This window comes from Emys orbicularis, chromosome 1 (genome assembly GCF_028017835.1).
Source record: "Emys orbicularis isolate rEmyOrb1 chromosome 1, rEmyOrb1.hap1, whole genome shotgun sequence".
Taxonomy (NCBI): Eukaryota; Metazoa; Chordata; order Testudines; family Emydidae; genus Emys; species Emys orbicularis.
In genome coordinates, this window is record NC_088683.1 from 120,654,771 (window position 1) to 120,680,030 (window position 25,260).

Here is a 25,260-nt window from a genome sequence, read left to right on the forward strand (position 1 = left end):
CTGAGGGGGGGGGAAAAAAAAAAAGTAAGCTACTTAAATATGATGGTGGATGATGGGTGATGATGTTAGGGCCCTAGCCTAGGACTTGGGGATCTAGGTTCAATTCCCTGCTCCTCTACAGACTTCCTCTATGACTGTAGGCAAGTCACTTAGGGCTTGTCTATACTTACGGCTAAATCAGCACTGCTGCAATCGATGCAGCGGTGTCGATTTAGTGGGTCTGGTGAAGACAAGCTAAGTCGATGGCAGAGCACTGTCCCAGCTTGTCTTCGCCAGACCCACTAAATCGACACCGCTGCATCGATTGCAGCAGTGCCGATTTAGCCGTACGTATAGACCAGCCCTCAGTTCCCCATCTGTAAAATGGGGATTGCCCCTACCTCACAATGTGTTTTGCAAGGATAAATACGTTAAAGATTGTGAGGGGCTTAGATTCCACAGGAATGGGAATCTTTAAGTTCTAGTCTTGATTAAATGTGCGTTATTTTTATTTCTTGTCTTGTCTCGACAAGAAATAAATTACAAAGATATGCCAGATGTACAAAGATTTGTTCATTGAATTCTGATTTTGCTCCCATTTTCCTTGGTAACAATGAATATGAAGTGATTTTTAACCTCGTGCTTGTTGTTAATTGTCACATGTTTTAGGAACACATGTCAACAACAAGGCTGTTTTTGTTTCACCACAAGAGCCCTAATCATGGGTGACTTGTCTCCCCAGTGCACATTCAGATTTATTGTAGGTTACAAGTTTTACAATATTGCCTCTTCTGTGAAACATAGAGAGGGGTCTATCATTTCAATTGAGGTGAAGGAGAGTTACATTGATAGGTTCTGCATATTGAGAGAATAATAAATCCCACAAATCAGTATTCATCACACATGATACTTTGTACATAATGGGACTGTCATCTGCTTCAAGGAATATAAGACATATCATTTCACAAGGATTATATGTCCTTGAAATGTTTCTCCAATGAATTGAGCACAAATAGGCTTCCCGTTAATATCTGGCACACGTTTCTCCCCCCCCCCCATTTAAAAATATTTTTACTGTAGCCAGTATAAAGTTCTTAATCTCCAACTGTGTTTGGGTTTTTTATTCCTTTTTACATTATTCCAGATGCATTGGTGCAGCACATAGTCTTGTGCTAAAACCATGTCTGTTTGAAGGTGCTTTTAATCCATTCTGCCTTCCCCTTCAGGAATCTAGGCCTCAAGAGTCACTGCTCATATTTAGTGATTTGCTGGACCAGCAATTCTTTTTTATGAGGACATGGAATATTTCCCTCTTCTCTTGGCATATAAAGATCCAGGATTGATCCAAGAATGCATAGTGATACCAAGAAGAAGAAGAACAAAGCAGCTTTAGAACTGGGTATATTTTATTATTTATTTAGATTTATGCAAATAATTTAAAAAGTATCTGTCTATATGCTCTAGGCACCTTGAGGCAACTTAAAACTACATTACAAAAATACCCTCAGTGTAGTAATACAACTTAATAAAATCTATCACCAGGAAGCCAGAAGACTTTATAATTCAATTCCCTCTTTTACAATTCATCAGTAACAAGTTGGGTAGTTTATATCAGTCTCCTGAATGAATCCTAGAGGATGAATCAAAAAGCACAATACTTCTTGGAATGAATTATTACTACAGTGAAAAATTGGGCCAATAAGCTTCAGGACCTCAGTTTTATCAGGGCAACAAATGGCTACTGAGTTAACAGGAAGTTAAAATTATTGTGCTTACATTTGTTTATTTATATGTTCATACTTTAAAGAGAAAAGGTGGGAGGGCACCCAAAATGGGTTATTGAGCTGCTGAAAGCTTCATTTTTCAAAAACAGAAAAGATAAACCATCTTTTGATTCTGCAGGGGAGAAGAAGAGCCAATCTTCCCCTCTCAATTTCCTCTTCCTCTTTCTATTTTCTTCCCCTTCTCTTTCTTGCCAGAGGTAACTAAGTCTCTTCTCTTTATAATAACTGCAATATATGGGCCTGATCCAAAGTCCATTAACTTCAGTGGCCTTGAAACAGCCCCAGTGTTTCAAAACTGAATTGGGAGAGAAGATCTGGGATACTCCACATGTAAACAGAAATACATGACAATGGGTTAAAAAAAAAAAGAAGCCGATCTGCAGGGGCATAGTTGGCAGGGGTGTGGGGGCAGCAGAGAGAAATATGAGAGGAAGGGTGTGTGTGAGAGAGAGAGAGAGTGTGTGTGTTTTAAACTTAAAACAAAATCTGCTATCCCCCAAACAAAACATCCTGTCTTAGTTACTTATATGGCCCCCATTACTGCAGTGTCTGAGTGCCTCACAATTGCTAATGAATTTATCCTCTCAAGACCCCCTGTGCGGTAGGGAAGTGCTATGAGCCCCATTGTACAGATGAGGAACTGAGGCAGAGAGCAATTAAAGGCCTTTTAAAAATATCTAGCTCCAAGTGACTTGCCCTAGGTCACACAAGACATTTGTGGTGGAACAGGAACTTGAACTTGGGTTTCTTGAGGACCAAGCTGATTCTCTAAGTGCTGGACCATCCTTCCTCAAACAAATAACTCCCACCCCTCACGGTACCATTTACTTTTATTTCCATTTCTTCTTTTCAGTAAACGTTGAAGGTTTTCTGCTTCAGTCTGAGTGGATGGGGAGAAGCTGAGGCAGTGTCTTGAAAATGAGTACTGGAGTCACTGAGAGCAGAGGAATTTGCATATTAGCAGTATGGTTATTGAGAAATAACCATATTTTGATTATGCAAATCCTTGGATGCTGGTTGGCAAATGGCTGCCAGCCAGCCAGAATAACATGGATGTGTTTACTGTATTCAGTTATTGCAAAAGTAGCCCAACAGCGATCACAAAGCTCTTTACATCATTAGTCAAGTAAGCACTGTGAAGGAAGCACAGTAAATATGATTATACTTTATTGATGGGAAAACTGAAAGAGAGGTCATGTGACTTATCCAAGGTCACTCAGCTTATCAATTCATTCTATTCAGAGCAGGCAAGAGAATCCTGGAGTCCTGACTCCATCTCCCATCTTTTGAATTAAAATGAGGAAGTCGTGATTTTTTTTTTCCCTTCACAAGCTGCTCACTTTGACTTTACTGTAATGTGACAGACTTGCCATTGACTGTTTCCACGCACTTTCTCAATTGTGTTTCTTCTCCTAATGTATTAACCCTTATCTTGCTCCTTTGGCCACTGTCATGTTTGGAATAAAACTCAGTCAAAAGAATGGAAAAAAACACACAGAGAAATATGTAAAGAGAAATTGAAGGACCAAGGCCAAATTCTCTAAATTCCATTTTCAAGGATTGCTATCCACCAAACCAGCTAGAGATTTAATCCTGATGCTTTCTGTCCTGCTGCTGCGGCTGAGCTGTCTCAGAATAAGATACCAGGGTGATGGGAGTGTTTATAAATACTTAGATAGGTCTTGATCACTGAGTAACTGTCAGATGTAAAAACCACCCAAGAACAGCATGTAATAACACTTTTTGCATTTACAGTGTATATAGCACCTTCTATCTGGTTATCTCAAAGTGCTTCCGTCACTAATAAATTAAACTTTGGAGCATAGCTGTGAGTTGTATATTATCACTTTATGGATGAGGAAACTGAGCAGTTATGGAATTTACCCAAAGTCACTGAGGTTAGAATCAAAAATAGGATGTAGATCTCCTGATTCACAGGCATTAACCAGACCACCCTTCCTCACATAAGCCCCTATTCAGCAAAGGATTTAAAGTTGTGCTTAAATCCAGTAGCACATCACATAATCTGTTGTGATCATGGTCCATTTGCAGGCAGGAATCTCTCCTACAAGTCGTAATGACTGAGCCTTGGCTAAAAACTAACTTTAAATGAATTCAAATCAGGGTTTAGTGACAGAAATAAGCATTGTGGATTTGCAATTGAGTCCATGTTGTGCAGAGAGTTACAGAGCTCATCTCTAAGTTGCAAGCAAGTTAGAAAAAACGGCATTGATTGGTTGGTTGTCAGTCTCTTTGAGTTCAGGTCAGAGGGAAAATCAAAAAGGAAACCACAAAGCAAACACTCCAGCAAAGAAGACAATAAGCAGCCACAGGAACTTTGTTTAAGTAACTGAAAAATCTCAACAGACACTCTCAACTCAACTCCTGCCAATTTGTGCAAAACAAGAACACGGCCGTGTGAGTGAAGGGCAGAATAACAGGTTCTCTGTGGATTTTAAAACCCTCTGTCTGAACCGAAAGAAATCATCTTTGAAGGGAGCGAGTTCACCATAGTCATGTGTCTGGTTATTGACAGGTTGTGGGGGAAAAAGCTACTGAGAGTAATTATAGGGCCCTGGCCCTGGTTGAAGAACAGGAGGGGAAGTCGGGTGATCTGAGTTTTATTCTTGACTGGCACAATCTGCATTGTTGTTGTAGCTTGAAAACTTGTGTCTGTCTCTTCCAGCAATAGAATTTGGCCCAGTAAAAGTTAAAAGCTATTATCTCATAAACTTGCCTGACCTTTGAGAAAGTCTCTAAAGCTGAGATTTTCATAAGAGGTGAAGGGAGTTAAATTTGCTTAAGATTGAAATCAATAGCAAAGATCTCCTTGACTTTAATGGGGCCAAGATTTCACCCTTAGGCTCCTTTGGTGTTCTCCCTGCAGATCTCTCGGGCATGTTTTAAAGCTTAATTCACTAACAGTAAAGTAGAGCTGGTCAAGAATTTTTCAACAAAACTATTTTTCATCAGAAAATACCGATTCATTTAGGGAAAGTGTCAGGTCCAGGATGGAATTTCTGGTCAAAATGAGAAAGAATGACACACCCGAGAAAAAACAATAGGCTGGTGGTTAGAGCACTCGCCCTACTCTGTCATGCTCCCACATCCCAGGTGAGTGTCCTTATTGGCTATATTGGGATGTCTCTCTCTCTCTCTCTCTCTCTCTTTTTTTTTAATAATTTCAAAAGATCCTGGTTTCATTCCAGTGAGAAATAGGGAAATATTCAAAAAACTCAAAAATGTCCACAGCACAGGAAAATATTTCTTGGCTAGCTCTGTTGTAAAGTGCTCCAAGATCTTTGAATGGAAGGCATTGTATGAATTGAAGGTATTATTAGACATAGCTAGTGTCTGACTTCTCTAGAATCAGCACTCTTTGTGCCCTGTTGGGAGGAAGAGCCACTAGAGCTGCTTGAACAAAATAAATGTTATATGATGCATTTTGAGCAAAGCAAAAGAATTTTTGTTTGATTTGAAATTTTTCATGATTATTTTTGTTTTTCAGGGGAAAAGTTTGAACAATGATTTATTTAGAAAAAATTGTTTCAGAAAATGTTTTGGTGGGCACTTGCTCTTATTTAAAATTTTTTGTACAGGAAAAAATATAAAAAGTATTTTTAAAAATGTGAAAAATTTGAATTTTCCCCACTTTCTTTCACTTTTTTCCTTTCTCCCTCCATTTTTGCACTGGAAAAATTAAGTTTCGTTGGGATTCTTTGGGAAGAAAATACCACATAAAAGTAAGATAATATCATGGCATACCTAATAAGTGGGTCAGCTCTCTACATAATGTCATGCTGTCTGGAGTGGCTCACAACAGTGAGTGCCAACCTTCAGGGCAGACTGTCAAGAAGCAGGGCAGAGAGCCCAAACTAGTTGCATGTTCTGTAATTAAGGCTGAGAGTCAGTCACTTTCCGTGACTTCTGCAGCGGCCAGCAGCAGCAGTTTGGGTGTGTGAGAGGGGGTTCAGGCTAGGGGCAGGGGGTTGGGAGGTGCGGGGGGTTCTCACCTCAGGGTGGGGGGCTCCCCCGCTCCCACTGGCATGGCCCTGCAGCTCCTAGGCAGAGGGGCCAAGGGGCTCCGTCACCGTGTGCTGCCTGGGCCCACAGGCTCCACCCCTGCGGTTCCTGGCCAATGGGAGCTGTGCAGCTGGCACTTGTGGCGGGAGCAGCGCATGGAGCCCCTTGGCCCCTCTACCGCCTAGGAGCTGCAGGAACATGCGGAGCTGGGTAGGGAGCCCCTGCCAGCCCCACCAACCGTCCCCCCCATCACCAGTGGGGTTCTGAGCCACCACCCCCAGCACCCATGGTGTCCCCAGACCGTCCCGTCCCCCCACCCACCCCTGCCCAAGTTTTAGTTAGGAGTATATAGTAAAAGTCATTGACAGGTCACGGGCGTGAATTTTTGTTTACTGCCCGTGACTTGTCCATGACTTTTACTAAAAATACCCATTACTAAAACATAGCATTATCTATAATTAGATTTTGCCAACCCAGTGACAAATGTGAACTCCTAAAGCGCTATAACAGTCTTACCATGGAGTCACGGACAGTCCCCTTCGGCATTCCAGACTACCTTGGCACCCAGGCAAGCTGGAGTTACTGATAGTTGGTTATTGTACACCAAAGATCACCAAAGATTCAGATTGTTTCCAGTCCCAAGAGACCATTCACTTATCCCAGGTCAATTTGTACCTTAGATCTGTCACCAAAGACAGTGCTTGTAGCCAATCCTGTAATAAACTAAGGATTTATTAACTAAGAAATGGGAGAGTTGTTACAAGGTTAAAGCAGACAAGTATATACACACAAATGATACAATCTGTGGTTTTAAAACGTGACAGAGTTGTAGTAATCTGTCAGCTCTGAAAGTCTTTTAGGGCTAACCCAGGCTGACCTGGGGATCTCTGCTTCGGTTTCATTAGACTCTCATAGGGCCGGAGCAAACAGCAAAAAGATGAAACATTTTCTTGTCAGCTATTTTTATTTCCTTCTTCCAGAATTCAAGCTGTTGGGATGCGCCCTTTAGCATGTAGCATCTTCATGGTGTAAAGGGGCAATAAACAAAGTCTTTGTGTATTGTGATGTCTCACAATAGCCTGTTTAGTTTTGATAGTCCTCCTTGATGGGCAGGAGAATCCAGTCTGAGTTACAGCTTCAGAGCAAACTTTTTTTTTACAGTTCCAAAGCAAAATCTTAAATATTACCTTATAGCATGTGATAAAGATATTATAGGTGAGATTAATGCATGCAGTAACTTACAAGCATTTCATAAAGACTAAGATGGATATTGGACTTACAACGTGTTTAATCATACTAACACACAGATGACACAGACTGGTTTCCAGCAATGAATTTGTCAGTGCTCAGCTGAAACCTAAAGCCTTGGCAAGAGTTGACACCTGGTCTGCCAGCATGTCACATATATTAGGCTGAAGTCTGTGAGTACAATAAGCAGCATTGAAACAGTAAGTTTATTTTGTGTTTGACTTTTCTTTATCAGCTAATATTTTAAAATATATTTTTAAAATGAATAATTATTACTTCCCATAGCAGCACAGCAGGATAAATAGCTAAACGGGTTGAAAAGAAGGGGGAAATGGGTGAACATTTTGTTTTGCTTTTTTCAATATTTTCAGATTTGAAATGTCAAAAATGTGAAACATTTTTATCAGCTCTAGAGTTGGTCAGTAAGCCAAGGAAAAATAATTGGCATTTTTTCCCAATTTTTTTTTAAATTTTGAAATGTAATCAGTTTAAAAATTCCAGAAATTTTAACTAGCTGGAGTAACTATGTACAGAGGGAGGTTTTAAATGTGGATGTTATTGAGTAAGTAAATATATAATTAACACATTTTTAAACTGGGGATATAATTTACTTATGTCTCAAGCATGTTTTTTAAAGCTTAATTCATTACTGTTTTTAAAGTGCTTCAAGCTCCTTGGATGAAAGACACTACAGAAATCCAAGGCATTATAAGACATAATGCCTGATGCCCTTTAAAATCTGGCACCTTATGATCAGAATATAGAATATCAGAACCCCTGGCTTCTCTTCTTAGTTCACCCGCTGACTTGCTTTGTGATTCCAGACAGATCTAATAACCTCTTTGGGTGAGACAAGGTGGGTGAGGTAATATCTTTTATTGGGCCAACTTCTGTTGGTGAGAGAGACAAGCTTTCAAGCCAGAAGAGCTCTGTGTGACTCGAAAACTTCTCTCTCTCACCCACAGGAGTTGGCCCGACAAAAGATATTACCTCACCCACCTTGTCTCTCTAATATCCTGGGACCCACACAGCTACAACTACACTGCATACAACCTTTTTGGGCTTCAGTTTCCCCAGATGCAAAGTGAATATAATAGCTTCCTCGCAGCAGTATTGTTAGAATGTATCATTTGTTGAAATACTCTTCAGCATCCTCAGATGCAAAGGGGTTGTGTACATTCAAAGCAGTATTATACATATGCAAGGAAATGTTGTATTGTCACCTCTATGGTGCCTAGATGTTGGGTTTTTTTCCAGAACTTAAGAGCCATCTAATGTGAACTTTTCATCCTCCTATCTGGACTAAGTGCAATCCTGATCATTTTACACTTGTGCAAGTGGGAATTTGCACTCTGTGTCTTCCCAAAGGCAGGGAAAGCAACTAGATTGGAGAAAGGCACTGTAGGGACCACTCAAGCACTGGCAGGGGGATTTGACTAGATGATGTAATAGGTCTTTCCCATGCCAGATAAATATTTTCTATTTCTGATAACAGATCATGTGGGAAGAGCCGTTTTAATTAAAACATAGTTCAGCTTAAATCTATGGTGTGTATGTCCACTAGGGATCGGCTAAATTTTAATTACACATGCTCCATAAATAACTAAGAGCTACATATTTGTGCTGGTAGCTGGGGATGGAGTACAATTTAGTATCGTCTTTCAGGACAGGTGCTCTTTCTGTCATGGTTTTATTTACAGAGAGAAGTTCAAAGAATTGTTTGGATTAAAGATAGATTGAAGCCTGGATCTGAACTTCCCGAGGGGCTGTGTATGTGAATTGGCTCTAGAATAGAGAGAGATGCTATTCATAAGTTCTCATCTAGATTTGAACTTCCTCAAAGTTCCTGCTCTTTGGATCCCTAGGTTTGGTTTGTGCCCATCACAATTTTTTTGGTTTTTTTTTTTTTTTGGTTTTTTTGCCGGGGGGGCGGCGGGAGGAGTTAAATATTTGGTGTTTTTACTAGGTGTTACCTTTTTTTAAGTATCATCATCTTAACTGAATCCAAACGCTTCCATTTCTCACCTATTTTGATTCAATTAAAGTTATAGTAAAAGCAGGGCTTAAATTCAGCTGGAGCTGTCCGGAGCAGAGATCTCGTAAATATTTTCAACCCCCTTGGAGTTTTTATAGCATGTTGGTGTGGGAGGTGGGGGGCTCCAGGAAATACTCAATAAGAATTTAAGCCCTGAGTAAAAGGGTGAACAGTCTCTAGGAATAATTCTAAAACCCAGCAGACTGGCTTAAGCAAATAGTAGTAAAACATCACACTCCATAGATAAAACATTGACATTTGCTTAAAAAACAAACATTTCTGCCTCAATTGGTGCAGGGAGAGGAAAGGGGGATGCTGTCTCTTTAGTGCTGTCCCCCAGAACAAAGAATTTTTTAACCTTATTTATAAAATACGATTACCAGCTTGTTATTACTCGTTTCTCAAGACCCAAAATAGTGTGTGCCGAGGATACTGTTAATAGAGCAGAATGCCAGAAATGATGTGTTAACCTAAATAAAACATCATAAATTATTGAGAGTCAATGTTCTTGTTGTATTTTCACTCCTCAAAATACTCCTTTTTGCATGGAAAATCTTTATGGCAAGGGGATTCCATTTCTACAGAGTATTTGTTTAATTAGTATCTGTTTATAACCTGTGAAGAACTGGTGCTTAAAGTGAAAGCACTGATGGCAAGGCCTTCTTGGTTTACTAAATCCCATCCTATTATTCCTGTGTCAATCCTTTATGACCACCTCAGACAATTCCTGTCTTCTTATGGTTGACACTCTTCAAAACTGTCCTGTCCTAGAGTGCATTGGACAATGTGTAATGACCAGGATGGATTCTTCCAAGGCTCACACGGTGTCTCTGCCTACTCAACTGACAATCTGTAATAGACTGTAATAATCTGTCAAGGAAAAAATTCCAAGGGGAGTCTTGACATGTTGCATCTTCCATAAAGGGGGTTGTTTATTGTCTATCATGCAAATAGAATCCTCTCCAAAAGGAGAAGTTAGCAAGTTTCAGGCCTGGCTACTTTGGTTGTTTCAAAGTCCTGGTCTAGAACCTGGAGGGGGATCTTTTCCAGGACATGGTCTGGGTCATGCCTACCTTTGCAACTGCCTCTGTCCTTGTGCCATACCATAGTAACAGTTGTGATCATCTGACGCATTTTTGCTAACGCTTCCTCCTATAAGAGCAAAGGGGCAGACAAAGAACACTCCCAGTGTGGGGTTTGGTGGCTCTGGAACTGTTTGGTGCCACATGAAATATGCTGCAGAACCTGTGTGTTTTCCCAGTTTGGCTTGTGAGGGAATGGAAAAATGAGAGAGGTAGAGGTGGGAATGTGGTGGAGCGTGTCAAGTGATACAATAGAGGTGGTACTGGGGCCAGAAAGTTTCCTGAGGGGAGTATTTAAGAAATGTTTGAAACTTCAAAATAGAAGTAATGTGCCTGAAGCAGTGCTGCTCCACCTCTTTCAAACTGAAATCCCACGTTACAATAGATGAAAGCTTCATGATCCCTGACCACCTCTTCCATCTAGCCATAAAAAGGGACTGTGGTGTGACTCCTTCACATCTGTTTGTGGCCCTCAGAGGATGAAACCTCTGTCAGTGTTTCTCAAGCTTTTTCTGCTGGCAACCCCCTTTGGACTAAAAGAAAATTATGATCCCCCCCGTACCAGGGGTGGCACCAGTCTCTTCTCAGTCGGGGGGGCTCAAGTGGGCTAGACAGAAAATTGGGGGTGGGGGATACGCTATATCATGCCACCCTTACATCTGAGTAAGGTTTGACTTTTGCACTGGGAAGGTTTGCTGCAGGGGGTGTGGCTATAGCTCCTGAAAGCCCCCACTAGTCCCACCCCTGCCCCCTACTAAGAATTTAAAAGGTAGGGGGCTGAATCCACCAAAGCCCTGTCACTGGGGATAGGGCTGAAGCTGGTGGTGGGGCAGGGCTCCGATGGCTTCAGCCCCAGCCCCGGCTTCAGCCCCAGGGCTCGGGCAGTTTCAGCTCCAGTTCTTTTTTTGAACCCAGTTATACTTTTTGGCTGTCACAACATCCACTTGCAACAAGTTCCATAGGTGCGTTGTGTGAAAAAGTACTTCCTCTTGTGTGTATTAAACCTGTGGCCTGTTAATTTCATCAAGTGACCCCCTGGTGTTTGGATTGTGTGAGGGGGTAAATAACACTTCTCTCTTCACTTTTCCCCCACCATTCATAATTTTATAGATCTCTATCATATCCCCCCTTGGTTGTCTCTTTTCTGAGCTGAACAACCCTCATCGTTTTAGACTCTTCTTGTACGGAAGCTGTTCTATACCCTTGATTATCTTTGTTGCCCTTCTCTGAATCTTTCCCAGTTCCACAATATCGTTTTTTGAGATGGAGTGACCAGAACTGGAAACAGTATTCAAGGTGTCATGCACCTTGGATTTATATAGTGGCATTATGATACTTTCTGTCTTATTTTAAATCACTTTCCTAATAGTTCCTAACATACTGTTCGCTTTTTTTAAATTGGGGCTGCACATAGAGTGGAAGTTTTCAGAGAACTATCCATGGTGACTCCAAGACCTCTCTTGGGTGGTAACAGCTAATTTAGAAGCCGCCATTGTATATGTAGTTGAGATTATTTTTTCCAATGCACTTATCAATGTTGAATCTCATTTGCCATTTTGTTGCTCAGTCATCCAGTTTTGTGAGATCCTTCTGTAATTCCTTTTAGTCTGATTTGGATTTAACTATCCTGAATAATTTTGTATTGTCTGCAAGCTCTGCTGTTTCACTGTTCATTCCCTTTTCCAGATCATTAATATATTGAACAGCACTGGTCCCAGTACAGATCCTTGGAGACCCTACTTTTCATCTCCCTCCATTGTGAAAACTGAGCATTATTCCTGCCCTTTGTTACTTATCCATAAGAGGACCTTCCCTCTTATCCCATGGCTGCTTAGTCTGTTTAAGAGCCTTTGGTGTGGGACCTTTGAAATTCTAAGCATGCCATATCGACTGGATCACCCTTATCCACATGCTTTTTTGACTCCCTCAAAGAATTTTAATTGATTTGTGAGGCATGACTTCCCATTACAAATGCCATGTTAGCTGCTTCCCCAACAAATTATGTTCATCTATGTGTTTGATACTTCTGTTCTTTACTATAGTTTCTACCAATTTGCCAAGTACTGAAGTTAAGCTTACAGGCCTATAACTGCCAGGATCTCCTCTGGAGCCCCTTTTCAAAATCGGTGTTACACTTGGTACTTTCCAGTCATCTGGCACATAGGCTGTTTTCAGCTGTTATTACAGTTAGTAGTTCTACAATTTCACATTTGAGTCCCTTCAGAACTCTTGGGTGAATACCATCTGGTCCTGGTGACTTATTACTGTTTCATTTATCAGTTTGTTCTAAATCCTCTTCTGTTGATAGAAGGGCAAACTAGCTGATCATAGGGATTCCCTTTTGGCCTTAAAAAAAATAATCTATGAATATAAGTCACTTAAGCCAATATTTTCAAAATTGGCCACTCATTTTGGGTGCCCCAGTTTTCAGTTGTCCAACATGAGACACCTTGGGCCTGATTTTTCAGAACTGCTGCATACCCACATCTCCATCTGAAGTTAATGGAACATTTGGCTGATCAGCACTTCTGAAAATCCGGCCCAACGTGTCATAGGTTGGATACCCAAAGACTAAGGAGCGCAAAATCAGTGGCCTTTTTCAAACTTTGACCTCTCTGTAACCCTGTTCCCCCATCTGTAAAGCTTATATTGTTATAGGACAGTGGTCACTGACTGGTCGATCCTAGAGGATCTCCCAGTCGATTGTGATCTCTGGTGGTGCAGTGTGGCTGCTGCTAAGGCAGACTCCCTGCCTACCTTGGCCCCACACTGCTCCTGAAAGCAGCCAGCACAGCCCCATGGACAGGGGGGCAGGAGTCTCCCTCCGCGCACTGCTCCTGCCTGCAAGCACCGCTCCCACAGCTCCCATTGGCCGGGAGAGCTGCGGGGGTGGTCCTTGCAGAGGAGGCAGCGCACGGAGCCACATGCCCCCCTGCTCTGGCCCCCAAGGGCCGCAGGGGTGTGTTAGCCCCTTCTGGGAGCGGCATGGGGCCGGGATAGGCAGGGAGCCTGCCTTAGCGTCGTTGCACCCGCCGCCACTGGGAGCCACCGGAGGTAAGTGCTGCTCGGTGGGAGGCCGCACCCCAACCCCCATCCCTGACCCCCCTCCCAGAGCCAGCAATCCAAACCCCCTCCTGCACCCCAACACTCTGCCCCAGCCCTGACCCCCTCCTAGAGCCAGCACCCTGTACCCCCTCCTAGAGCTTTTACCCCTCACCCCCTCCCGAACCCCAACCCCCTGCCCCAGCCTGGTGAAAGTGAGTGAGGGTGGGGGAGAGCGAGCTACGGGGGGGGGGAAATGGAGTGAGTGGGGCGGGGCTTTGGGGAAGGGGCGGGGCCTCAGGGAAGGGACGTGGTAGATCCTGGGTTGGCCTTAGATTCAAAAAGTGATATTAGGCGTAAAAAGGTTGGAGACCACTGTTATAGGAATCTAAAAGGAGGACATAGACTTCTAGAATATAGAGCTATGAGCTCTGCTGCATGCCATTTATTTTCCCATTACTCTTTGAATAGCCGTTTGTGTGATGTCATTATATTTTCTTGCTTTTTTAAATTGGGAACTGGTTGTTGGTTGGAAATTCCATTGTCATGACTTATCCCTGTGCTGAAAGGGACTGCAAGCAGACACTACAGTGCAGGATTCACTTCCTCCTTTTTTGAAGTCCTTTAGTGCAGCACAAGCTTGTGATAATAAACTCAGAAGGAAGTTGGAGCTAATCATTTGGTTCAGAATACACAAGTCCTGCCAAATTTCCCCACAGGCATAAAACAGCCACTCGAGCTGTGACACCAGCAAATTAAATCCTGAAGGTAGCTGACCAGAAGTAATGAAATGTGTATTTACCATACTGATGCTGTCAGTCCTAAGAGACACCAGCTTTACATTCTAGTTAAGTGGGGCATGTTTATCACTGACAGTGGTGCTTAGAAACAATGCTGGTTTTGTCCCCGCCCTTCCTCCCAAAAGCACAAAACCAATATCCGCCAGTAACCACCTTCTCATACAGAGAGAGAGAACATCACACATTGGCCCACTCTTTTAGAAACATTAGAAACTCAGACTGCATATGCAAGAGGGGAGAAAAATGACCTAAGTTTTCAGATCAATTTTTGAGTCCTGTATTCTGATCTATCATCTGTCCCTGCATTTTGAAATCAGAACCTGAGTGTCAGAACCAAAGGTCAGAAATTGTTGAAGAAGGCCATGCAATGCCTGTAATGTATAGAACAGATGTCACTCAAAAATGTTCATCATGCAGGGTATAGTTTAAAGCATATGGGCGCAGGTGTGTGAGGCAGGGTGATTACCTCTTTTACAAACTCACTGGCAGCTGTTTGCTTCAGTGATCGCTCACTTGGAATTAATTATTGTCTGCATCTGAATCTTACCACTGGTAACAGTAGCAACTTACTATGAGGATTTTTATATAGTGTGCTACAGTTATGTTATGATGATCATATGAGAGTTATGTAGGGGGGTCACCTGGCTGTCAGATGGGTGGAACGTCCAGCACACCTTGTGATGGGAAAATTTTTAATAAAATGTACTTTGGTGCAGTTAGTACAACACCCATATACATATCAAAGAATAAAATCGCACCAAATATGAATGACACTTATAAGCATATAATTATATGCTGAGTCTATATACAACTCTGCAATTGTATCATTAATTTCCAGCTGTGCTTTATTAGCACCACCAGTAATCTAAACTACGATTAATATGAGGAACTGTGGTTTAAACTGTAATTGCCTGCCTTAAAACATACCGATTTTCAATAGGGCTTTTTGTTTGTTTGTTTCTTTTAAATGTATAGCAAGAAGTTAGGCCAGGGGATTGGGGACGGTGCTGGGATAGGTTCTGGTTAGAAGTGAGGAAGCCAGAGTATCTTTAGGGATAGCAGAGTTTACCTTATCTACCGAAGCATGGGCCTAAATTAGGTATATGAGTAGTTCTATTGACTTCAAACCCCATTGACTTCAATGGGATTACTCACATGCTTCATGTTAGATACATGGTTAAGTGACTTGGCAACTTGATCAGTCTATAAGTACCTACATGGGGAATGACTATTTAATGATGGGCTCTTCAGTCTTGCAGAGAAAGATCTAACACAGTCCAATGGCTGGAGGTTGAAGCTAGATAAATTCAGAAGGGAAATAAATGCAAATTTTTAACAGTGAGGGTAATTAACCATTAGAATAGCTGTCCAAGGATTCTCCATCACTAGCAATTTTAAAATCAAGATAGGATGTTTTTCTAAAAGATATGCGCTAGTTCAAACAGAAATAAAGGGAAATCCTATGGCCTGTGTTATTACAGGAGCTCAGATGAGACCACAGTGGTCCCTTGTGGGTATATAATCTATTAATCAGGACCATAATTCCTTATTTAGTCTTAGAATAAAGTTACTCTTTCTGTGATTCTTTGTGAAGCGACAGGCACATCCGTGTTTCATGGAGACCAACTTTATGGACACTTCCTTGATGTCCCATGGGGCTGGGTTAGAGGGGTGTAGTAGGAATAATTTCAAATGTTGATGGGGGGGAGGATGAAATCCCAAATCCCCCCCTCGTTTTTTTTGTTGTTGTTGCTTTTTTGTTTGTTTGTGGGTTTTTTTGACCAGCTCTAAAACGTAATCCCTAATCCTGCAATTGGATCCTGTGTGAGTCAGATTGCAGGACTGGGGTTTTAGGCAAAGACATGTATGGTTAGCCCTATTGACTTCAAAAGGTAAGCATATCAATCCAAATGGAGAACAGGTAAGCATTTGTAAGTCTTCATGTGTAAGTCTTTGCAGGGTTGGGACCTCAGACTGTAAACTCTTTGGGGCAATGACTATGCCATCTGCAAAGTGTAAAAAACTTTTGCCATAAGATATTAATTCCTAATAATATGTTGTGTGTATCATTTTAAAGTCCTAAAATCACTTAAAAGGATTTTAGGATTAGAGATTGGAACCAAAGTGCAAAGATCAAATCAAAATCTGGAACTGATGTTTATCCCAGGTTTGGGTCCAGATTAGGTCCATTATAGAGAGAGACCAATGCTGCAGTTTGTGTCCAGCTCTAAAGTCTCTCAGCTTTTTTAGGAACAAGTCTCCTGGCCCATCCCTATCTGTATGGAGACAGATTAAGGCAATCTGTGGCTCTAGGTTCACCTTGACATAGGGGCCAGTTTGTGATTTCACCCTCACAGCACTGATCCTACATTGTGACCCCTCCCTTAGTTGGAGTGGCAGTAGCTGATGGGCTCCTCCCTTCCCATAGATACAGGGGCAGCAACCTGAGCCTTTCCCTCCTTCTGCAGCAGCAGTAGAAGCACCACTTCTTTTGAGAGCAGCAGGGGCAACACAGACTTCTAAAGAGGCAGGGGAACTCCCACAGTATTTACCCCAGTAACCTTGGTGTATCATTGTGGGTATGTGGGTGAGCTAGCCCATTTCACTTTTCTCACACAATTCCCTCTTTGAGAGGTGGTAGTGGAGGGGTTCCCCAGAATAGAAGGTCTAGAAGTTAACATCCCATTGTACAGGGTAGTTCACACCTCTCTGAGCTATTGTTTCAGCCTCTCTACAGACTCAGGGCCTGTAACTGTACTCAGGATATGAAACCCAGTTTGCCATTTTGTAGGACATCCACTTTCTGTATTACTTAATGTTGATGGTTTCAACCTCCGTTCTCTACTATATACAATGTTGCCAACTCTTGCAAATTTATCACCAGTTTTCAGATATTTGGTATTCTTCTTCAAACCCCAGCTCCTGGAATAATTTCATTTTGCAATAACCTCAGCTTTAGTTTTTAGAAAAATAAAAGTTTCTAGCCCTCATGATTGTGGAGAAAAGCTTGAAAATGTGAGCCAAAACCCAGAAGGCAAATTAATAATAATAATAATTAATAATAAAAATGTTTATTATTTTTGAAAATCTCATGATTCTTAAGCCAACCTTATGATTTTGGGGGGCCTGACTCCTGATTTTTGAATGCCTGGGGTTGGCAATACTGCATCTGTAAAAGGGGTGGAGGGGAAGGGAGGAGGAAGAAAAAAGAGAAGTAACCACTGCTGTAAAGATTAATCTTTTCTTCTAATTAATTACAGCAGTTATGTTTCGCAATTCCTGTAGAGAACAAGTGCTTCTTGCTGACAGCTGGCTTGCAATTAATAAAAGGAAAAGGTTTTTCAGCTGGCAGTGACTTTACATGCTCATGATATAGGAAAACAAGGTTAAATCTCTCAATTTTTTCTTAACTGCATATGAAAGAAACATTTAAAATGAAATGACTTAACTTAGGAAATGAAAAAGCAGTGACTGGCAAGAGTTCCTATTCCCTCATGTCCCAGACACCAATGAAAGCTTTTGAGATGCAAAGATAAGGCCTGATACTGAGAGTGCTTGGTCAGTTCTTATATCACAGAAATCTGCCCTCAGCTGCAGATTCTTGTCATTTCCCAAGATCAGGCCTATAGTCAGGGCCACCGAGAGCGGGTTCGGGCCCTGGTGGAAAAAAAATTTTTCGGGCCCCCCAGCAAGGGCGGACTGGCTAAACAGGGATGATGGGGCGGGGAGCCGGGGGGAGGAAGCCGGGCCCCGGGCCCCCTTCCGGACCGCCGGGCCCCGGTAATTTGTACCACCTCTTCCCCCCTCCCCCCTCGTCGGCCCTGCCTACAGTGCCCTGCTTTTGGATAATAAAGACATTTCCATTGACTCTACTGTCCTCAGTGGTATTGTTTGCAGCTTTTTCTAAAATCCTTCTTCACCTGGTATCCCCCTTTCATCCCTGCCCCTACTAAAAGAAACAACAAACAAAAAAACCCACCAACAACCAGCAACCTGTGAGGTGAAAAGGGCAATTCAGGCTGCATATCAGAAATAGTCTTCCCAGGGAAACAGCAGAGTTTTCGGGACATTGAAAGCTGGACTAGTCATAGCATTGGAAAATATACTGTAGGGAACAATCTTGCATTGGCAGATGGATTTGCCTAATAATCATGTAGCATTAACTTTGGGCTTTGGGTCAGGTCCTAAAAAGCTTGCAAGAATTTTGCAAACTAACCCTCTTGTGGAATGAAATTCTTATTTATCATCCCACTGGGATCAGGCACAGAAATGCCACAGGAATGAGTGTGGTGTAAATACCTAAACGTGTAGATAAAAGTGAAATTGCTGATGATACCCTGGATTTTCCTTTAGCATCTCTTCTTTTATTGTCTTGTAGAATGCAGCACCTTTCCAAGTTACTGTCCGAGACGACAACTGCATTGTAGTGTCGTTGGAGGAGTCTGATGTAGTGAGCTCGTCCTTTGTGTACGTTGTGAAGATAACTGGTGAATCCAAGAACTACTTTTTCCAGTTTGAAGAATTCAACAGCACTTTACCTTCCCCGGTGGTTTTTAATGCCAGTTATCATGGCCTTTATTACATAGTGACTCTGATGGTGGTGAATTCCAACATGGTTTCCAAACCAGTGAGATCGATCACCGTGTTAACCAGTAAGTAGCACCTTATTCAGTTTCTCTTTTTCTTCTTTGTGTGTGTGTCACTCCAAAGATAATTCTGTGCAGAGTTGAACTACATTAAAAAAGACCTGATTGGGTTGTGGGGAGGACTAGGAGCAAAGGCTCTGAAGTCTTGGGTAGAAGGAAGAGAGCAGCTGTAGAGTCTACCTGGGTAGCCCAGCCCATAAAAAGGCTGGAAAGGGGCACCCCCAGGCTCATCTGGGGTACTCCTTCCCTGAGCAGGTGGGCCAGGGAAGCTCCTTTCTAGGATGGGCAGAAGAGATGAGCCATTTCCAGGACCTGAGCTGTGTATAAGCCAACCCTGAAAACCTGCCTAAATATATTTGATGGAAATTTCTCACCTTTTTATGTGTGTGTGTATATACATACTGTGATCCAGACTGTGGTCTGTGACCTAAAAATTACTCGCTGGCAGTCCAGTGAGAGCTGCCTGGCCATGTGGTGTTGGCTCTTTTGCTGTAGCTGTCACATGGATGTTGTTTGATCATGAATGGGAGGTGAGGTGCTCTGTGCAGTTGTGACTGGGAAGCCAGGTGGTCACTGTGACAATCTCCCACCGAGTTGGAACATCTCAAAGTTTTTGTAGCATGGACCACCTTTTAGTAACCCCTCTTTTAAGAGGTTTGTTTGTGTTGACATTGTTAGGATTCATCTACCATAAACAGGGCAGGGAGGTCTGATTGCATTTAGTCCATCCTCACATCATGATGGAAATTTCAAAATTCAATGATGGGAAGTTCAAAACAAAAAGACGTTTTCATTCAAAATATCCAAAGGAATTGATTTTTTTGGATTATTTTGTGGGGGAGGGGGAAGCAGATGGGCTGAAACAATTAAGCAAAAATGACGTGAATTTGCAAACTGTTTCAGTATTGCCAAATCTGCCTTTTTTTGCTTGGGAAACAAATTCAGAAGAAAATTTTTTCCAGTACTATTCCCAGTACAGTGTCTGCTGCTGCTGCTTTGGCAGAGACATAAGTCTGAACTTACAAATTTAGTAAAAGATAAACAGAGTTTCCTGGGATGAAGTAAAGACAGATCTGTAACCTAAGGACATTTGCCCTGCTGAAAGTCAAAGGTTTGCTCTAAACAATACAGGTGTAAGAACTTCTCAAAGAAAAGGTTGCAAGAATCCTTCCTAATGGAAAGCATGGGCCACCTAAGTATATGGGTTGCTACTAGTTCCCCTTATAATATCATAACCTTCTCAAGAAGGTCTTTTAATTGAGGAGAGGGATGTTTCAATGACGGGATTTGTTCAGGAAAAGTCTGATATTGTGGCAACCAGTAAAGTAATTAGGATTGATTCATATTTTTCCATGTGTCATATGTTCTCTGTCTGTTAAATATCATTGGCTTAGTGTGACCATGTGAAAAATAGCTTTATCTAATCTGTTTTTATCTATGACTTAAAGAAGTGACATGCTGCTGCCAGGATCCTGGAGCAAATTCATCCTGATGCAACTCCATTGACTTCTGTCAAGTTACACCAGCTACGAACTGGCCCTATGTGTTGGGCTGCCATGAGATAAATCAAGCTATGTGGCCGATGATGCATGACTCTTTGAGATAAATGATGTTGACTGCAATTAGTCCCAAGGCTGTCCTTAAACATTTCACAACAGTTCTTCTAGGCTTACTGATATTTGCAGAAGTGTCTGTGAAGTGGCACCACATACCACTATCGTCTTTCATCCCAATCCTGTGCTAAGGCAACTGAGAGCAGAGTATGGGGAAGGGGGCTTTTCCCCTCAGGGATCCACAGAAAAGCTCTCTCTAGTGAGAACTCTCTGCTTTCCAATACAACATTCCTACGAGCTGATTTCCTTTCCCTATTCTAGTTCCTTCTGTGATGTTCTTCTCTCAGCAGGTGGACAAAAAAGAAAAAAAAGTAATCTCTCTTCACAGGGTGAAATCTCACCCCACTGAAGTCTGACAGAATTTTTGCTGCATTCATCAAAGGCTTCTGTCTAGGAAGAAAAAGATTGTTCAGGAGGAAAAGACATCAGAATTTTTTTTTCTGCCACAGAGGGGTGTCATCTTTAACTAGGACCTTCTCTGTGAGATCAAATGGGGTTTGTTTTCAAAGAGAAAGTAGTTTCGATATCCAACAGTGCTTCTTGCTGCAGTGAAAATGTTGGGATGGATGTCAGAAAGTTTGATGCTAGTAAAAAAGGAACAGTTTGCCAGTTTCACTTATTGTGAATATGTTCACGTGTCCTTAGTTAGAATGGTTTCAGGACTTTCTCATTACTAGTCAAAACTCCACAGAACATAGAGCTTCTGGTGTCTTTAGCATCATATATGCATGTATTATTTGGATTCTTTAGTCCACATATTTGGAGACTGTAGCAGGGCCCAATGATTGCTATACCTGAACTCGCAGCCTTAGATTTAGTGAACTGAGCAGATCCAATCTGTTGCCAATCTACTTTGGATTGTGATTTCATCAGAGAGAGCAGAACTGGCTACGATCTGCCCTTAGATGGGAGACCTGTAAGACAGAATGTGGTATTGGTGATAAGAAGGTGTCACTCTTCCCGCTGATTCAGTACTGAACCAGTGTTCAGTATGGTGTTGTTGGACACATTACTGCTGAAGAAGAGGTAAAATTGAGATCCTGACCACTTGTCATGAAAAAAATCCCATGACAGTTTTTACAAGAGTAGGTGTGTTAACCCTGGTGTCCTGGCCAAATTCCAGCAAGAATAATTGCATTCTGTATATCTAGCCTTAATCTCCCCCTGGAGTCTGAACTCGATAAGGTTAAAAAATAATAGTGATGTGTGATGCTGTGGTGCTGTTTAAAGACTACTTCCTTCTGCTCTTAAAGTGGTGGCTTTTCATTGAAGGGTGAGGTGATTCCTGGATTTATAATGTGTATTGAGTGTTTTGGAATCTGAACGAAAGCTGCTAGCTAAGGGTACATCTACATTGTGATCACATCTCAGGTAAGCATCCCCACCCTAGCTTCAGTGTATCTAGCATGGCTAAAAATAGAAGTGAATTCACAAAGTGAGTATGTATCTAGGATTCTGGGCTGGCTTGTGCAGTCTGTGCCACTACATCATCTCTGCTATTTTTAGCCATGCTAACTAGATTACTGTAGGGTGGGGGGATGCTTACCTGAGGTGTCATCACATCTCTGATTGCTGTGTCGACATGTGCTAAGTCCCAGTTACTTTCTTTATTGCTTCCAAAACTACTATATAACTAACTCTAAAACCAGTGACTAAAACCCCTCACCCATGTCCCACCCTTTTCCAATCAGGAGACTTGATTTTATTTAGAGTCTAATGATATTCACTGAGCTTTATTCTGAGACAGCCTTGCTAGGCTGAGTTACATCAGTGCTGCCTAGTTTTTTGACTCCGTATTGATTTGCTTTTTTGTTGTGGGGTTAATCCCATTGAGAGAACAAGCTTTACACATTTAAAGGAGTAGAGAAGGCAGCATGCTGCAAAATTACCATGTGCCTCTCTGTAAATAAGCAACAACTTGTATTTCAACTGGGAAATTAAATCAGGACACATGGTACCATTAAGAACTGCTCTGCTTGATATTTGTTTTGCCCTGTAACTAGAAGATTAGGGTTGTAAAATATCTTAGCTTTTCAAAAGCCACTGACTCCTCATGGGAAAACTTTGAAAAAATAGTTTGTATAAAGAGAATTCTGCCCATAGATCTTTTTCTTTTCTTCCTTCCTCCCTATTGCCCTATAGCTGTACCTTTTGGGGACTGTAATTTCATCAGTTCTTAGAAAGTAATCCATATTGGAACTGGTTAATACTTGAATGTCAAAGTAGATGCTGCAGGAAATGGCACTATTGATTCAGTAGATGCTATTCTTCCCTCCAAAATCTTCATAGAATCTGTGCCGTAGAGGAGGTTGGGTGCTGTCTCTCAGATGAAATGTAAAACTTTTTGAAAGAGTTTTTGGGTTGTGTTAAACATGGAGGCCCCAATTTTGATATCTCTCATCTCTAAGGTGTACTAAGCTGGGCCCATAGAATTTGAGGCACCCCAAATCACTAGTCACACTGGAACATTCCAGTTGGTATCTCTGCTTAAATTCTCCATACAGTTGCGATGGTGTTCTTCATTACCTATCCGAAACCTTAATGTGATGTTGCTGCATACATTAAATAGCTGCTGCATTTCACCCCAGAGGTGGCTGCATTTTAGTGATGGAACAAAATGGAGCTGTTATCCTGATTGGGGCATATAGGCAATAACATGATACAAATAAATAATAATTTGATCCTGCAGAAACTTATGCCTGTTGATAATTTTATTTATGTCAGTAGCCCCATTGACTTCAAATGGGACTACTTGTGTGCAAAATTACACCACATGTGAGAACGTGTCGGCAGTATGGTGGCCTTACTTTGTAAAAATGCTCTTGGATTCTTCTCTATGGAATATAAATGTCAGTCGTTAATCTATTTTTGGGTGCAATGGGTAAGGGAGTTAATCCCTGGCCCATTTCTAGGAACCATGTGTAATACTTCATCCACCTTAGCATGGCAACCCATAATGAATTCAGAATGTAGGGCATGCAGATTTACGAATATTAAAAAGCAATTTATTTGGGAAATTTGGTTGGAGGGTGGAGGTAATATTCAATGTACAGGGTTTTTTTCTTGGTTTGAAACAGCCGTATAAAACTTTAATGTGACTGGCACTGATTGGAGGCTTTAGCATCTGAAATTGGTCTAGGTTTATGAGAAGGTGGTTTGCAACTTCCATGATTCTCACATGCCATTTGCATAATGCAGGTAACAGATGAAATACAAAAGGGCAAGGGAGTCCAGGCGAAATGATGAAGTTAAAATTTCAATAGACAAGAAGAGAAATTGGTTGCTATGGGAGCAGCAGATTCTCAGACCTACAGAAGAAACACAGTTGTGTGCATCCTAAACACAGGCAGGCTATTTAAAGTTCAGGTATGGGTGTAGGTCCTGATCCTGCAAACTGCTCTGCACGGGCATAATATACTATGAGAATCTAAAAATGAAAGGACACTGTGTGTGAATACATTTATTAAATCTTATTTAAAAGAGCAGGGCCGGCTCTAGGCACCAGCTAAACAAGCTGGTGCTTGGGGCGGCACATTTTTAGGGGCGGCATAGCCGGCGCCAGAATGCCGCCCCTAAAAATGTGCCCTGGCCGCCCTAGCTCACCTCCGCTGCTGCTGCCGCTCGCGCGCCGCTACTCGCCCTCCCTCCCAGGGAGCCTGGGAGGGAGGGGGAGAAGCGGCGCCCGCGCCGCGGCCACTCGGAGTCTCCCCCTCCCTCCCAGGCTCTCAAACCTGGGAGGGAGGGGGAGATCCCGAGCAGCCGAGGCGCGCGAAACAGCTGTTTCGCGCGCCGCTGCTCTCCCTCCCAGGCTTGAGAGCCTGGGGGGAGGAGGCAGGGCTGGGGATTTGGGGAAGGGGCGGAGTTGAGGCGGGCCGGGGGTGGGGGTAATTAAAAAACGGGGGGGGGGGCCAAAATTGTTTTTGCCTTGGGCGGCAAAAATCCTAGAGCTGGCCCTGTAAAAGAGACACTGAAATCATCTATGCCCAAGTGTAGGTTTTAGCACTTCAAAAAAATTATTTTTGTGCCACACAGGAGGGCTTACAAATAAAACCTTAAAATTTATAGAAAAATATTGTATTATTTTTAAAATATGAAATGCAAATGGAATGCATAGGGTGAGAGACACTGTTCTAAAATATTCCTTTGAAGTGTTGGAAACCCAAGCACTTTGGCATCTTTCTAATACAACTGTTTTAGGTATTTGTTAAGGGTCATTGACGGAAATTGAAAGATTGGGTGCTAGATTGGGCCCTAAATGCTGTGAGAGCAGGGAAGTGAAACTGACCAGTCACTAATTTCATTCTTCACATGGTGTGATAAATTAAATGCATATGATGAAAAGGAAAATAGTATACATATTCATTAAGCTTTAATAACCTAGAGAGCTGCTAGTAACCCAAGTTATGAGAAATTAAAAACAGAACATTATTTTTATCTATAGAGTGTCCCTGTAATTTCATAGTGTGAAATTGGCTTAGATTAGGAGACTTGGTGCCAGAAGGAATAGGCTGATGGGAGATGCTCTAAATTCCATGTTCTCACTCACATTACTGTGCTAGCATCTTTCTCAATCCAAAGAGAGAGGAAGATAAATGAAACATAACAGCAGGAAAGGCAATCCATAGCATCTTCCACTTAATTCAATCATAGTCTAATTAAATCAAAACATCAGGAACCAAAATAATTTGAATTAAAAATGAATACAACTTCTACCCTTTATTTGATTTGTCCTAGGAAGAAATAACTGGATAATTCAATCACTGACTTGGAAAGTTGCCGTAATTATTACAATAATAAGGAAAGCCAAAATCTGAATGAGATAATAGAAGAAAGAGCCCAAGGCAGACCCACGATAGTGAAAGATGACTTGCAGCTAAGAGTTGTACTGTTCAGACGTTGTTATTGATATTTTAAGCACTATCATGTGTAAGAGCTCTTATATGCACCCTGTGGTCATGTGGATAACCAGATCAGCCACTTATTTCAGTTGAAGAGATGGGAATAGACT

The 25,260-nt window shown here is 41.9% G+C and overlaps 1 protein-coding gene across 1 annotated transcript in view; it reads left to right on the forward strand.

Moving 5' to 3' along the window:
* The window catches only part of PTPRO (protein tyrosine phosphatase receptor type O), a 203,421-nt gene that overhangs the window by 97,607 nt on the left and 80,554 nt on the right, over positions 1 to 25,260 (forward strand). The window contains exon 2 of the mRNA XM_065417893.1: positions 18,372 to 18,645. Within this exon, the coding sequence (XP_065273965.1) occupies positions 18,372 to 18,645 (274 nt within the window). The remainder of the gene's footprint in view (positions 1 to 18,371; positions 18,646 to 25,260) is intronic.